General features: G+C 42.6%; 2 protein-coding genes across 3 annotated transcripts in view; both read right to left on the reverse strand.

Moving 5' to 3' along the window:
- ADD2 (adducin 2) overlaps positions 1-13505 on the reverse strand; it is a 60990-nt gene extending 47485 nt beyond the window's left edge. For both annotated transcript variants that reach the window (XM_075273023.1, XM_075273024.1), the window contains exon 1: positions 13409-13505. The gene's annotated coding sequence lies outside the window, so the exon portion shown is untranslated. The remainder of the gene's footprint in view (positions 1-13408) is intronic.
- The window catches only part of FIGLA (folliculogenesis specific bHLH transcription factor), a 31979-nt gene continuing 18076 nt past the window's right edge, over positions 3531-17433 (reverse strand). Inside the window, exon 5 of the mRNA XM_075275806.1 lies at positions 3531-3851. Coding sequence (XP_075131907.1) covers positions 3531-3851 — 321 coding nt within the window. The remainder of the gene's footprint in view (positions 3852-17433) is intronic.

Below are 17433 nucleotides of genomic sequence, written 5' to 3' on the forward strand. Positions count from 1 at the left end.
TTCATGCTTAGCCTGTTAAATCTATATAGTGGATGTATGGACCTGCTGTTGCATGCTTAGCTTTCTATATTTATATGCTGTGTGTATAGACCTGCTGCTGCATAGTTAGCCTACTATATCTATGTGGTGGGTATATGGACCTGCTGTTGTTCTTGTTTAGCCTGTTATATCTATATAGTGGGTGTATGGACCTGCTGTTTAGCCTTCTATATGTATATGCTGGTTGTATAGACCTGCTGTTGCATAGTTAGCCTATTACATCTATGTGGTGCATGCACAGACCTGATACCTATACTTTTATATCTATATATTGACTATATGGACATTCTGCTGCATGTTTAGATCTCTACACCTATATGGTGGGTCTACAGAACTGTTGCAGGCATTTGCTTCTGTATCCATTTAGTGGATCTATAAAATGATATGAGCTTATGCTTCTGTGTCAATATGGTGGGTTTATTGGTTTAATGCACGGGTAGCCCTCTATGTCTATAAGGCTGGTGTACAGACCTGCTACATACTTAGCCTTCTCTATGTTGGGTCTATAGAAACACTGTATTCCTAGTGTATGCCTAGTCTTCACTTCCTTTTATAGTGAACCTAGGAACCTCATACATACATAGCCTTCTATGTCCATGACCTACACGTGCTTACTCTTCTACAGTCTATGCACACGGTATCTTTGTGTCTGATGTCTATGAGCTGAGCATTACTTATGGCGTTCACCATGAAGGTTACTTTTGTGTATTTGGAGAAAAGACCTCATTGCTAGTAGTGAGCTGTCCAGAGTGCTGAACTGAGAGGCCGAGCTCTCCCAAATCTTATAACCGGACATTATGGTCCATGTCTAGAGCTGTAACCTTGGGCTCTCCAGCTGTCATAAAACTAAATGTTCAGCATGTTGAGGGTTGTATTCCCCTTTGGCACACTTGTGGGCAGTTGCGTTACACAGTATATGGTAGAGAATACTGCTAATAAACCTGGATAGTTGTAGTATAGCAGCACAGAGGATGTTTGGGATATAAAACTCCCCTTTAAGGATCTTCATCTATTAACCAAAGCAGACAGTAATGTATCATTTACCCTGCGGGGAGCTACAGGGAAGCTGAGTGGAGTTGGAATGTTTTTACATTGTTCAGATTAAGACACACACCCCATTGCTACCTGGAAACTGTCAGCATGTAGAGTAATGACTGCGATACAGCTTGGCTTTGTTTTTATTCTAATAATGACTTGTGGGAATATCCCAGTGACCCATGATAATTCTTAAGGTGTGTTCACATATGTTTGCACCTGAGTAGTAAATGTTGACAGCGGTGTTGTTGGTCCAGTTGTTGTGGTGCCATATTTTCATCTGTTGTGTTCAGGTCATACATAAGACAACTGGTTGGACACAAACGGTAATTGGGATCCCCATTTTACTAAAGCTGCTCATGCACATAAAGTAATTGGCTGAAAAAGATGATTTTGATCATTTTCCCCAGAAATTGTTAATAAATTATATGCAAATGTTCATTGTCAGACTGTTGTGATATGTCCGGCTGTATGGTGAGTGATCCTTTGCCACTTTGTGCAAAATCATTGTGTTATACTTATCATAGCCAATGCCTGAGCTATTAATTTGGTCCAATATATTGGTGGTTGATGGTTCGTACGAAGAAGGACTGACGTACTGATCTGACATGCTGACTTTTCCTGCAGGTTGTGTTCCCTCCTCATATTTCGGTAGGTTGGATGATCCAGGACTTACTTCATCCCCCTGTTAATTGTAAATGATAGGAGCTTTTCTGCTATAATATCACGTGTTAGGCAGCAAGGCTGCAGGGTGTAACAATATGTTCTTGGGTCAGTCATAGCACAGACCATTCCCTACAGTACACCATGATGTTCTCAGGCTACACAGGACAGATTCATCATCAGTAACATCTTGTACAAATGTCACTGGGAAAGGCCATGACTATTGATCTGATGATATACGGAGATGTCTAAGTACTGGTTCCCAATTATTGCTGGCTGATATTTCCATGTATATTATATTACAGATATACAATTTCACAAAATCTAATCTGACATTTTAATAGGTGATATCATCTTCAGGAACAATAAATGTGCCCATCTACACAGAGACAAGGCTCGGTTCAGCACTACCATATAGTACAACAGATGCCGCCTGCGATCAGTGTATCTCACTCAGGCTATGTTCATATCTGTATTGGGACTCGCCACAGAAACTGCCGAAAATCAGCAGAGAGAAAAGTTCTGCACAAAGGACTTTCTCTCCATCAGTTTCGGTATAAAAATGGAGGACACCCGACAGACACCCGGTGGAGCCCATTATAGTCTGTTTTGGCGGTCTGGCTCTTCATCATTTGGTTTCTCTGACAGCCCTGGGTGACAGAGGGCCTAGCGCAGGTGTGAACCTAGCCTTACCTCTAATGGAGTCCATTGGGTTCCACTGTAGTTTCAATATCTGTTCAGTGGTAGTCTGTTACAGATCATCTGTTTAAGGTGACAGTGATGTCCGGGTGAGTCTATCAGTCCTATTCAAGTAAATGGGTCTGAGCTGGAACACCAAGCATAGCACCTGCGCAGTTTATGGCTATGTGCTTGGTGTTCAGAGAAAACATGCAGCGCTCATCTAAATCCTGTAGTCTCTACAAATAGCTGATCTGTGGAGGTCCCAGGCATCGCATCCCTTAATGATAGGTGATCAATATGCAAGGCCTGGGTCTTGGAGAACCCCTTTAAGGTTTTCACATGCCTAGGCCCTGTATGGCAGCAAACACTGTCCCTACAAGTTGGTATTACAGATCTGTAGATGTTCTGGGTTGCACCTTAGGCTGCCTCACACAAATTCAAAGACTCTAAATGAGTTTGATAGAAAAAAAATATCTGCGTGTCACCATATATACAATCAGAGACACACTGAGGTACAGTACAGGACCACAGCATAATATGGGCACCATACTACAGATCCTCACAACTGAGTCACTGGGACCAAGTAACCAGACTGAGCCAGGTCCTGGACGGGTTGCCCTGTTTAAACACATATACAGAGATATATATTCACATGTGGCAGCTTGGAAGAAGTTTGTAAGGGGGCGTTCACACTTGCGCCGCTGTCCGCCCTTTGTGTTTCTGCCAAAAAGCCAGGAAAAACAGATTGGGGACAGCTTCCCGGCGGTCAGTTTAAAAACCCATTCATTTCAATGGGTTTTTAAAGCAAACCACCGGTGTTCGTATACAGTGGCGAAATCACTTTTTTTTGCACAGACACAAAGTTGGAAATGCAGTTCCATCCACCTTGCAGGGTTGTAAAATAACACGGATTTTGCTGTGGCATTTGCACCCCTGCCAAACCATAGCACTTACACCACGTGGGGCCCCGACCGAATGGAGTTTTCCAGAATTGTAATTTATTTTTTTTTTCAGTCGACCGGGGAGCCTGGGCCGTGCGTTTCGTCTGGTTGGGCACATCGGAAGGTAAGATAGTTATTCGTGGGCTTGCCATGCTCGGATGCCGCCTCCCGTCATCGAAGCCCGTCGGCCAGGGCAGGGGGGTCGTCGAGCATGGGTGCTGAGTAAGCTTGGACAGTCTTACGGAGATGTGGAGGGCAACCTGAGCGCTTGGGCGCCAGGCCGGCTGAGGAGCCGAAACCAAGGGTCGGACGGCGAGCCCGGCTGGGTCGGATTCGGCGAAGAACCCTGGGCACCTCATTTCTGACGCTTCTCGTGACAGTTAAAAGGCAAACTATCACTTGTCCTCCTCGACAGTACGTGCCGCAGGCGTCTTCTGGCGAAACAGCCTTAAGATGCCGCTGGTACTCGCAGATCGTTACGCGCCTCCGGAGCTGAAGGGAAGGGTATAACCCATGCTGTAGCCGGCACGGACCCCCTGGACCCGGCTGAGCGAGGGTCCCTTCCCGTCGGGCCGGCGGTTGTCAGATCGATCGGTGTGCAGAATTGTAATACTAATCACCTATTGTTAGGAGAGGTCACAAATATCTGATCGGTGGGATCTGAAGACACTACAGCATTCAGGCAAGTCACGTGGCCTCCTCACAGTGCTGTACAATGCTTTAGGGATCTGCTTGGTATTGCAGCTCAGCCCCATTCACTTGAATGGGACTAAACTGCAAATAGGCCATGTGACAAATGAAAGTGACAAAAGGTTAAGAGGAATTTCCATTCTGTATGCAAGTATGCATGTAACCAACAGAAATAGCAAATTTACGGAATTGTTGGATATCGTCCTGACTTGCTAAACCCTTTTTGCAAACTGCTTACGTATCTTATTCCTTCTACTTGCTGACCTCTTCTCCTTTCTATGTTTATGTTTGCCTGCCAAGTCTGTAGCAGGCAATTACGAAGTTACGACGATACTAACTTACCGATGTACTTTATGGTTTAGCCTACATATGCTTGATTTAATACACGGAACTATTTTGTAAACTTATATATAATATAGCTCTATGTCAATACTTTATGATAATAATAATGATAAAAAATATGGAAACGGAAAGTGCCATGACCGGCCTGTGAAGCGTTTTCTTTCCCACAATGTGTGCATGGGATTTGCCAGAATCTCATTCACTTTGCAGCGTTTTTTTTCTACTATGTTTCTACAAAGTGCAATGTTCTTTGTGGTCTTCTGTGATGAGATATCAAGCTGTGACAGTTTAACCAATTACAGAAGTTTGGGTTAACTCAAATGTAACTTGGGTTACATCTGTACATCTAGAAATAAATGACATTCCACCCAAAACCTGCTCTACCTATTGCTTGGTAATTTATTTGATATTCATCCAACTATACTGAAAAAATGTATGTTTTTGCTTTTGAGCGGAGTCCCCCCCTATAGAAGCGTCAGAATGATCTAGATACATCTCTGTACCATTCCATTTGTCTCTTCCAGGGGGGGTCGGCTTCTTAAGTTGTGCCTATTAAATGAAAAATGTGATTACCCCAAAATGTGTTGACGAAACAAGGATATGGTGTAGACATATAATGATGGGCTTGGAACACAATCTCCATCTACACAATCGGTGATGAATGGGACGAGGAGGTTTGTGATGGAACCAAGTGGTAAATACAAATGAAAATTAATAATGCAGCAATCCCAGTTCCTGCTGACATCCTGCCAGACATTATAGCGGAGCAGACTTAACCCTGTCCTACCGGGATGGATGGTATATTTAGTAGGGGGACATGTAGCAAAGCTGTTTCTTTTATGGGCGTTGTTATCTATGCTGTATTCCTCAATTTCACAATGCATAATATTAAAGCAACCGTCCACCTTGCTAAGACTCCATATACTGAAAGGTCTGCTTTGTATCTGCCATGTTTTTCATGGCTAGCACATTGACCAGTCATATTCTATTGGAACCTTGCACATGCCCGTGTATTGTCCCAGGTCAATGTATGGGGCTCTCTGCCTGGCGCAAATGAATGGATATCATCCATGTGCCATCTGTGCAGTTTTACTATGGACCCGGGACATGCATTAGTCTGTGTGTATATAGCCTTAGGCTCTTTTGCCTCGGTATATGTTTCACTCTTACTGAATGGTCATTTCTTTCTCGCTGCTGGTTTAGCATCCTGTTTTTGCCATAGAAAACATGAACTCTTCCTGAAACCAATCTGCACAAAGTTCTAGTGTGGAGGGAGGGAACAGAAGCCTGAACCAATGATAAGGCAAGAGACGTGTCTTAGGCTACCTCGGCCTCCCTATAGGCACTGTAGGTATACTGTAGTCACAGATCGGAGCTCAGTCCTAATGGAGACGAGTATAAAGAACATGGAACAAAAGAAGGATTCCTAACTATTCACCTTCCATTGGTACTAATATACATCATTTTTGAGCTTCTGACTGAACAGTCACTTTAAACCTTTATCTATATAGACAGAGGGGGACAAAGTTATGTCCTATCACTATGACACCTAGGTCTAAACATCCCCCAAAGAAGGAATACACTAAAGTACAGCCGCTGTAGATACCTAAAAATGAAGCTATTATATTACATCATTGAGGAAAGCCGGATGTTTAGGATGAAATTATAATATATATAATGCCCAGATAGACTGTATCCACCTGATCAAGAACTCCTCTCTAATCGGGCCTATGGACATGATTCGTCTTCAAGACACAAACCTTTAATATGGTGCAACTTGCAAGGCTACTTCATTAGCCTTTCATAAAGGGTTAAAAAAGAAAAATGGAGTAAAACTACAAGAAGACATTGTTTTCATCACTAACCTTTCCATTTACTATCACTTTATCCATGTTTGATGATTTCATAAAAATGTATGAGGTCTATGTAATGAGACCTCAGGAGCCACGTGTGGAACAAGAGTGGTAACAATCACTACCGGGCCCCTTGAGCCTCAGGGGGCCCAAAGGCTTCTTTACAACATTAAAAGACACCGCAATATAGATAGCACATGATAAGTAGAGGCCCATTACATTTATTGTATTGGGGCCCAGGAGCTTCAATTGATATCTCTTCATAATATCCTTCCATATCTTAGGAAGAGAGGGAGCAAATATACTACAGCTCTCCATTGCATACCAAGATATAACATGCTTGTTTCAACTTTGTTCTTCAGTCACATGGTCACAATTCAATAGAGCCAAGGAGACTACAACTCCCAGCATGCTCTGCTATTCTTGGAACTCGAACAGAAATGAAGAAAAGAATGGAAGTTATTGAGCCCTGCTATAGGGTAACAACCTTCTACTCTTTAGTAAGTGCTCAGTTCCTACATTGAAATATTTGTTATCAGAAAGCACATAGTAGACGCTCCCATCTAATATTATGTATATGGAGCGAACCGCTGAGACACAAGCCGGGTTTGACCTGAATATGGCAAACTGTTTGGTTTTCCACAAATTGGGGATTCATCTCGAATAAACTAAAATGTCATGATATGACCAATCACAGGCCTCACCGGTGACCCCGGGTGCATTATGTCACCGAGACGACAGGACGCCGCAAGGAGGCACAAAAGGGTTGAGAGAAGGTGAGAATAAATGTTCTTTAATTTTTTACGCCTCCACCTATTATACTTTGGGATCTGAAGAGACACCACAGTATAATAATGTCACTTTCTAGTTCTATCTGAACCCGAAAGGAATAGGGAACCTGAGCCACCCAAACCCGAAAAAAAACTAAATTTGTGGGGGAGTTTGCTATTAATGTAAGGTCATAGTGTACAAAATACCACACCATACATTAAATATATATATCATGTCTATATAACAACTATACCATACACTGCAAAATGTATATACTGTATAGCTCCTAAGTGGCAGTGCCAGACAATGTGTAAGTAAATATCACCATACAGTGCTCAGACAATACCAACATAAAGTGACCAACCCACAATAATGCTCAAATAATGCCAACATAACAAAAATACCAACCTCAAACATAAAGTTATCTAATATACCAGTTCTACTTAATAGTACTGTACAATTAATATTATGGGTGGTATCAGCCGCAAGCCAGGAGTGCCAGGCCTTCTATAGTGCCACCTTCAGCAGGGGTGGCCGATGTGCCTGTTCACGTGGCATGTGAACGCACAACCCCGAGGGCAGATCCTGTAGTTGGCCTTTTACAGTTTTTGCATCTTCACCCACTTTATACCAGTATACCCAAGCATGGAAGAACCAGCTCCGAATTAGATATTGAAGGTCTACAGTAAATTAATGAGTCTGCAAAATTCCCTCTAGGGTCATTAATTTGTGCAAATGGAGGAGGAGAAAGTGTTTTCATTAGGCCGGATGTGTCTGATCTTTTGTCATTTTAGTTGTTACTTAAAACTTTTAGCCTTTTGGTCTCTTCTAAATGAATTGCAAAAACAAAAAGGAGAATGGAGATAAAGGTATCTACAGTAACCGCCACAAAAGCCGTGCGTAAGACAATTCACCTGTGAGCCTGTGAACCGAATATCTTTTGCTATCTTGTTAGGAAAGAGATCTATAAAAAATATATTTGCCGCAATAAAAATGATGGGACATATTGTATCTTGCCCTTCCCCATCATGTATTTTTCTCTGGTGATATTGAAAAAGGAGTTTTACCATCAAGACATTTTCCCTATGCGTGGGATAGAGGACTAGCGTCCAGGTGGTAAAGGTCTAACTGCTGGGGGTCCTATTGATTAGGGGAATGGCGGTCCTGTATAAATGAAGTGACAGGTCACACGTGCATTGCTGCTGCATTTATCTGTATGGAACTACCAGTGATATGACAGTGACAGTAACGTTCTTGGCTTCTTAGAGATGGATGGAGTGACAGTGCGTATGTGCGATCTTCTGTTCAATGTTATGGGGAACATCCTCTAAAAATAGGATACATTTCATCCTTGGTACAGTCCCTTTAATGTCCACAAAAGCATTCTGAATGATCTTGGTATAAACTTCAGATGTATACAAGAATGTTGGTTGCCTACTTTGGCTACTGGGCATCTTTATGGATTACTAGTTCCAAAGTGTAATATAGTTATGTCTGGTTGTGTATGAGAAGACAGAGCTTTTATAACCAGAAGTATATCACTATTGAATGCCGCCCCTGCTACCTCTTGTGTCACCCCCTCTACCTCATAGATTGTAAGCTCTTGCGAGCAGGGCCCTCGGTCCCATTGTGTGACGTGACTATTTCGTTGTAATGTATATTTTTGTCTGTACTTGAACCCTACAAATTGTACAGTGCTGCGGAATATGTTGGCACTATATAAATAAAATGTATTATTAATGCCTGGGAGTCTCAGAATGAATTTCCCGATGACCACAGTATCAGTAAGATATGGGTTTCTATTAGGTTAGATATACACGCGATTCGTGGTGCCACGACCTTAACATACCTTCCTGGAGCATGTATATGTTTCTTTTTTATATTTAATGAAGTAAAAGTTACATTTTAAATAATCTGATTGCCGGACGAAATCCTTTTTGAATTAGTGATCTTATCTTATCTGATCTTATGTCTGTGGTTTTAGTCTAGAACTGTGATGTATTGAGACAGCATATGGCGGCATATGGAGTGATAGAATTGTGGCTATTATCTAGAGTAGAAACAATTTCTAGTATTATATATAGGAATAGTTTGTATCCAAAACCAAGATCTTAAATATAGCAAAACTGCAATAAAAACCACACACACGTGGACAGTATTTTTGCAGAAGATTTTCATGGTTTGGTAGCGCTTTCCATTACAACAATCTGCCTGAATTCCAAAAACAAAGGAATTGGGTATTAAAATTCAGCATGCCCAATTATTCTTTGCTTCAACATCATCTGTCACTGGAGGCCCTATAAAAAAAGTTGTCCGTTCCAGCCAAAAACAGTTGATTTGGCCAACATTGCTGTAATGTATATGGGCACCTTTAGGCTAAGGCCCCACAGGCAGGAAATGCCACGCTAAAGTGCTGCAGGAATGACCGTGGCGGGAATGCATCACGGTTCTTCCCGCAGCGCTTTGAACACGGACTTTCTGTTACAATTATATCTATGTGAATGCCGCCGTTGTTTCCATAGATATAATCGACATGCTGCGATTTCCAAATCCGCAGCATGTCCGCACTGCGGTTTTTACTGCATGAATCCCATCCGCTTTGCAAGTATAGTAAAATGCTGTGGGTAAATCGTGGCATTTCCGGCCCGTGGGGCCCCGGCCTTAGAGTTCCCTCTCTGCTTTCCGGTCCTGGGCTTTCCACCATGACTTTTACTTGCTGATCCCCCTCTCATGATTGGGCAGAGTGTCTCGTGCCACAGGTTCTGCGGATAAATCACCCACCGGATCCACAGCAAGATTGAGCATAACGCTTAATTTTTCAGCATTCTGCTTCAGTCACTACAACCCATTGAATACATAGATGGAATCTGAAGGCAGAATCAGCTCCAAACTCCTCCATGTGAATTTACCCCTAAAGTATCAACTGCATTCAATTCCATATACAGGTAATGTGCAACATGTATAAAGACATCCTATATAGTGACAAGGTTTGGGAACATCATCTCATGTAGACAGAGTAACGACTGCACCAAGGTTATGAGGGACTCCAGATGGGGTTTGCTTCATCCTTGTATAGAGGCAACCAGCTCTCTCTTAAAGTGTTAATTTTTCTATTAAAAATCAATGTGATCGCTCCCCACAGCAGAGACTTTCAGATTGTCATGAGGAGCTGGCAGATTGGTATTCACACAGCTGCGTGGGAGGACATAGGCGTGAATCTAAAATAACTCCAGTGAGTCAGATTGGAAGACGACTTCTATGTAACCCACTCTGATAACAGTGAAACACATGGGGTACTTGGTCATATGCAGGAGAGAAGGGGGGATAATGTACGGCCCTAGCTACCTAGTAGGGGATGACTCCCTGCCAGAAGGCAAAAACTCATTACAAAAACCCCAAAACATTTTTATGAATTGGATTAAGGATTTCCAATAATGAAATGAGGATCTAGTTGGATTCCCCACATTGCAAAAAATAATCTCAAGTCATATTGGTCTTACAAGACTTTCCCCCCCGGGAGATGCTCTGTAACCATTACTAAGAACTAATATTGCATCACCAGCTTCTTAATCCATTAGTCCGGGCAAATTCAGGACTCTTATGAAATGACATTGGGTTAATGTATACAGCCATTACTACTTATACACATTACATTCAATCAATATAGTATTAGTATGCCATGTATGTGGTGAAACCAGCATTTATGACGACATGCGACCGACTATATTAACCTTTCCTGTCCTCCATGCGAGTCTAGCCGCTCCCGTCCATCCCCAGTTCTGTATGGGTGTGGACTACTGGCCTTAGACTGGACTGTATTGCAGATACAAGACTCCTGAAACTTGAATGGGTAAAGTAATGATGTCATTATACGCGATTATTAGAAATAGTAATAAAAATATTGGTATAAATTATAATATTACCTATATATTACAGCTATCATTACTAGACACAGGTAACGGGGTCCCCAGACTGAAGACAATTAATAGGACACAACACAATATTCCAAGCCATCCAATATGGTCTCTTTTCATGATTCGGGTACATTTTACACCTTATTTGCTAATATTTTGGCATCTGTGCAGACCGTATCCCTGCACAGGTTCTTACCGCTCATTAAAGTGGATATGTGACCCACCATCATTCCGGGGCCCCATCATCTGCCTTCGTGGTATATACGCCTTTGCAGTTAATACATGACATAGCTACTTTTTGATTCATCTGCAGATGTCTAATAAAACTTTCCAGCAGATGATAAAACCTGTTACATGTCCCGTTATTATATAGACAATGAGAAATCCATTGGCAAGATGAGTATAAGGTTTCCTCGCATTGCCAGTAAATGCATCCTAAGGGGTTAAAGAGATCCAGCTTTGACATCCATTATTGTGCTGCAACAGATGACCTCATGCAATGCTGCGGGCCAGCAAACTATTAATGTCCAGAAATACGACCCAAGCAGTAAAGGGAGACATATAGTATATGAGCAATGAATGCAGCAAATCTAACCCAAAGTCATCTCTGCGTCTTCAGCGAGGAAGTACCAAGTGATATTAATTAAATAACATTTCCCCTAAAGGGGCATTCCAACCAATAAGTACTAACTAGAAGGAGGTCCAACCACTAGGACCCCCACCACCCTTACTATAGTTCCCATGGAGTTGTATGGGACAGCAAAAGTCTTGGTGGGGAAGATAGAAGACTAACTGGACAATACTAGATATGCCTATTACTAGTCACACAAGGAGTCTTTTCCATATTCTTGCTTGGACTTACTGGCATGATTAGACAGATTTACTATTCAGGAGCCTAGGAAAGCTGAATGTGTAGGAGTTAATGATGGTTATACTGGTTTTCTAAGGGCGTAGCTGTGTGCATGGGAGGGCATATGAGATAAGGGCTAGTGGGTAAGGTTGAGGGGATGCAACAACCTTACAAAGTATTGGCACTGGACTAGACCTTCGCCCCACTTTTTTGTTATTGAGAATATTCAACAACTTGATGAATAAATGACTCAAGGACTTTTTTTTTTTTTATAGGCGTAAACGTCCATCCATTCCTATAATACCCAGAGACCTAGGCTACAAGCAGTGTTGGACTGAACCCACCAGCTAAAATGCTTCTGGGGCCCCTCGAACCCCTAGGAATAGATCACATTACCCTTGGAATATGGATGTCTACTACTGGACCATTATTGTTTTACAATGTGGGCCCACCGCATGATCCTCTGGCACCCCGATGGGCCAGTTTATTATTGACATGCACCGGTCACTCCCAGTATATAGTCACAGCCACATTGTTGTAGTCACAGTTGGCAGACCAATACGGTCACACCCTGGTCATGTATTTCCCCAGTAAATGAAGGGTTAACAATGTCATCTCCATTCATTTACACATCTTGATAGCGTTTAGAGACACCGCAATGGTTAAAACTGTGGGCACATAGCAAGGGCGGGCAACTAGGGCATGTGCCCTAGGTGCTAGTTGTCAGGTGGGGGCACCAATCCACTTTTAGGTAGTTATATACAGAGTAAGCACAGTAAACTAAATCTTTGCCCAGGGTGAATGGAGCTACGGATCTGTAAAATGAGTCCTCCTTGTTAGTCTAGGAGCAGCAGGTATCTCCATGGCATGCGACTACGCCGCGCTCTAGGACTAGTGCCTCTCCCGTCCTCCCACTCTATGGCTGCATTCATTACTGCTTCTGCATTGCAACAAATGGAAGATGCCGGACAGCTTTGTGATGAAGCAAACGGGCATGTCTCTCCATCATCTGTTTTGTGGTTATTTGTATTAATATAAATGACATTATTTCATTATGCTCAGGTCTCCCTCTGCAGCCTGCATGCGCCCCAGTGGCTGCTGCCAGTACTGCAGCCATGAAAGGTATCTCAGCAGGGCGCTTTATTTCACAGCTCTGCTACATTCATTTTTTTTTATATTCAGATGTACACAACTGGAAAGAAAAAAAAATACATATGCATATATATATCTCTGTACATCCGCCTGCCACCCAACAGTATGAAAATGCATTAAGGGAGACTGAGTGACTATAGGGCTGAATGCCGTAGCATCATTTATCCTATGTAAAAGGGAATGAACTGGCCCTACAGAGTGTAGGAGTGCTCATGAGAGGCATATGGGATTGTAAGCCCTATTGAATACATTGATTGTCACCACAAATCAATCTCTGTACAGCGCTGCGGAATAGGCTGGTGCTATAGAAATAGAAAAAAAAAAATCAATAGAAAAGTCATGCATCAATCTAGTAACATACACAGTGGGTAAAGGGAAAAGCCCGGATCTCGTACTGCACCTTTGCCTTATGTCGGTTGCATCAGACAGGATTTTCATTACAGACCCATTATATATAAGGAGAGGATGTAGACATACCTTTAATCTCTGCAATGGGAATGTTATCTCCTGCAGGTTGGGAAGCCCATGTTATCTCCTCCTGGTTTCTGGCTATGGAGCAGAAGCCCTGCCCCTCTCTGTGTACAGCTGGCAAACAAAAGGCAGTGACAGTGATCTCCGTGTGCCCTCCCCCTACCACACCCACCCACCCAACAGCATCCCAGGGATGCGCTGTACAACCTCATCACAATAGACCAGGGAATATCCCCACTGGAAAAGGCACAGAGCAGGGATTCTTATCAGCAGCTGAGGGGTTAATATGATCTTCCCCATCCCTCAATCACACTTGGCAGCGATTGAGTTAAATGCACCTTCAGGAAAAAAAAATTGTCCGTCTAATTTCCATGAAAACAAACAAGGAAGAAGTGAAATGTGTGGCGGAATTATTTGCAGAAATGAACATGCAGCCGGGGCTGTAGATACAATGTACTGAAAAATAATCGGTAATAACACTACCTTCTTATAGCCATAGGATGTCATTGTTGATTTTTGATTTGTTGCAAAAATTTCGGAGACAATCAATGACGCTTGCAGAAATCCATGCACATGCCGCAGAAATAACTCCATTCACGTGGATGAAACTAGCGACTCCCTATAAGTATAGATAAGGGAGGGGACGTGGGACTGTTGGCTTGACGTATCTCCGGTTTCCAGACCAGGACTGTATAACCAAATTAAGACACATGCTAACCATTTGTGCTCTCTGCTGGTGAAATCCGCGCTCGCAAATATGTTTTTAATTGCTCCAATAAATTTAAATTGAAGAATTAACCAACTTTGCCGATCGTCTTAATTAAAAATTTCCTCTTATTTATCTTCAGCTTCAATCAGAATAAAACATCCCCATGGGGACAGACTACAGATAAAACTTATGTACCTGTTTGTCTGTCTCCTACCCCTCTATCTATGTACAAACGTCAATAGTTGTAGGACCAAGACAGTGGTTAAGGGGGCTTTCACACTTGCACTCCTTGTTCAGTTTGTGCATTCTGCCGGATTTCCATCTTCAGCCCCGGCGAAACTGAACAGGAGACGGAAACCCGGCGGTCATTTTTAAAACTCATTCAATTGAATGGGTTTGTAGAGGTGACCACCCGTGTCCGAATTCTGCCTGTCCATGGGAAAACAGTTTTTTTTTGTTTTTTTTAACCAGACACAAAGTCCTGCATTTCCGACTGGTGGTGATTGGGGTCCACTTATGTAACTTATACACTGGGCCACCAATCCCGCCTAGGGTAACTTGGGCAACATCATCAGTGGGTAGTTCCACTGAAGAGCAACACACAGCTTCTCCCATGATAAAACTCATAGACGAAATTCTTAGAAACCTCCCTGAGCATGACCGTGTTATGGCCTGCACCAACCAAAGTAACATTCAATAATCATTACAGATCACAGTGCAGGTCCTATACAAACACAGTACATTATGCAACACAACTTGGGTATCAATGGCTACTGTGGCCAAGCTGTATCACATTGCTTCTAAGATGCACCTCCATCAAAGTGCATGCATAGTGTGAATCATAGTTACATAGTAGATGATGTTGGATGAAGACGCAGTTCTATCAAGTCTATAACCCTACAGTCTTGATCCAGAGGAACGCAAAAAAAATTACGCTGATGCCAATTGCTCGATATCAGGTGAAAAAATTCCTTTCCGACTCCAAATTTGGCAGTCAGTATAAAACCCTGAATCAGCTTGTTCTTACCAAAATCCAGTCTACAACCCATAACCCAGGAGGGCAATAACCTTTTAACCCGGAAGAACAAATCACACTGCTACCTTAGTTTCCTTGAGCAGATGAGCAGGTTGGCGGGACTTTATCATATAGATATTATTTGTGACATTTACGTTTGTACACAGTATGGTCTGCGCAATACTGATATAATTGTTGACTCTATAAATATGGCTACAGAAGGTGCTTCAGTTTTAATGTCAGCCGCCCATTGGAGTGAGACAGTACAAAAATTTTGCAACATTTTAAAACATTGCATAAATGTGCCAAAATCCTGGCCAAGTAACAAGCCATGCCTGCTCTTCATTTCACTTTTACAAACTGATATACATGGCACAAATGCTCCTAATTCCTGGTATAAACGGTTAATAAATGTGTCCCCAGCACATAAGACATTATTTTGACAAAAAAAAAAGCGCAAAATACAGTGATAGCTAAAAAGACTTAGTAGGCAATGATAAGTGGTAAAGTAGCCGTATTTATCTAACTATGACCTTTGGTGTGTTACTTTATTTTTCATGGTGGTGACTACAGGTGAGATGTATTGTCTTGTACTGTAATGTGTATTCACCAACTCAACCAAATGTCATGTGATCTCTGATCTGTAAGGCGTCAGTAACTATGACATCTATTCTTAGGGACTAGCAAAGACAGCCCTGATGAAAAAAGTGAAAAAGTCTATGGTAGAGGGGAGGACACATGCTACTCTCTGGCCTTTACAACCAGGGGTGCAACTACTGGGGTGGCAGTGGTAGTGGCTGTCACAGGGTCCGGGACATTAGGGGGCCCGGCGGTAGTTGCATCCACTGTGGATTTTTTTTTTTTTTTTTTATTAGGCCGTTACCTGCTGGAGTAACTCTTGCAGGTAACGGTCCTTTTTACTTACCGATCAGTCGGAGAAGGAGGCCCAATGTAAAGTGTTCACCTTGGGGCCCCGCCATTCCTAGTTACGCCACTGTTTACAACCCCATGCATCCAGGCCAATCCAGACCTGCTGGATTTCTTGATCTGAACCAAGTCAGAAAACAGGGCTCGTTGCATTATAGCAATACTGTCCATACTATACACAGTACCCGATGGTAAACCCATGAGTAGTCATTAGATTCTAGGATCATAGAGCACTATGATGCTCGGAGTCTTGTCTCTTGGCTAGGCTCTTGACTTTAATGATCCACATTTGGTTTTGGCTTAATAAAATGCACCAATGAAGTCTGAATCTGTGCCCTTATCCTAAGTCACCATACACACTCCATATTTTTCACCAATGGGTTATCCTTTTTTTTTGAACGGATCGCATACTGACCCATTCATTTCTATGGCCACATGCACTCCAATACCAAGAACTCAAGCTACAAAACTCGGGGCAGTTACTATTTCAGTCATGCTACGTTTTCCACAGACTCGTACAAGCCAATGATCATTTGTGTATAAAAGAGAGACCAGCTTGTACAAAGTGGTATCCCCTTCCAAAATGAGACCCGCCCTGGGCCATCATCTGGTAGACACTGGAAGTCACTGGGGAAGGTAGCAGCCAGCCAGCATTCTCTACAGTGGCCACTGCAGGTGAAATGGAATATTACACAGGGGCATTCAGATGAATAGCTACAATAGGGCAAGTATGACTTATGTCTGCCAGAACGTTAAGTCTACCACTTATACAGAGCAGCTCTTCATTCTGGTACATAAAGGAGGGGAGTCCTAAGCAGGGGACCCAATTCTATGACATTCACATTTCCTAATAGGACACAAACTGTCTTCATGAGACAACCTGTGTAGAACGCCTGTACAACCTAAATATCACACTGTGTTCTTATGTCTTTCAGAGTGATCATTTGCATAAGATCTAACCGTTTACTTGCCGTATTGAGCCTGCGAGTGATTCTTAACATACACCATTCATTTTAAGAATAAACATTTTGCTTGCCCTCTCCATCATGGCAACCCATCGTATGCTTCAAGGGTTCCAATTTGCGGAAAAGCGTAGGCGAGCTGCTAAACAACTGTTGTTTACTAAGCCATTGCAATTGTGTCTCTGAACAGCAGGCGTCATTTCCATTAACAGAAAATCGGGACTTTATACTTCATTGAGATCAACAGCTCCGGCCTACAAAGGGTTTAAGCCTCATGTATACAGCAAAGGCTTAGACACAGAGGCTATACAGAGGTACATGGAGTCTAGGAGCATAATACTAAGGAAGTGTAGGTACTTTCACTCTGACTGGCCCCCTGGTGAGTTGGGGGCCCACAACGGCCTAGGGCCCATCCTGG

The sequence above is a fragment of the Leptodactylus fuscus genome, chromosome 5 (assembly GCF_031893055.1).
Source record: "Leptodactylus fuscus isolate aLepFus1 chromosome 5, aLepFus1.hap2, whole genome shotgun sequence".
Lineage (NCBI taxonomy): Eukaryota > Metazoa > Chordata > Amphibia > Anura > Leptodactylidae > Leptodactylus > Leptodactylus fuscus.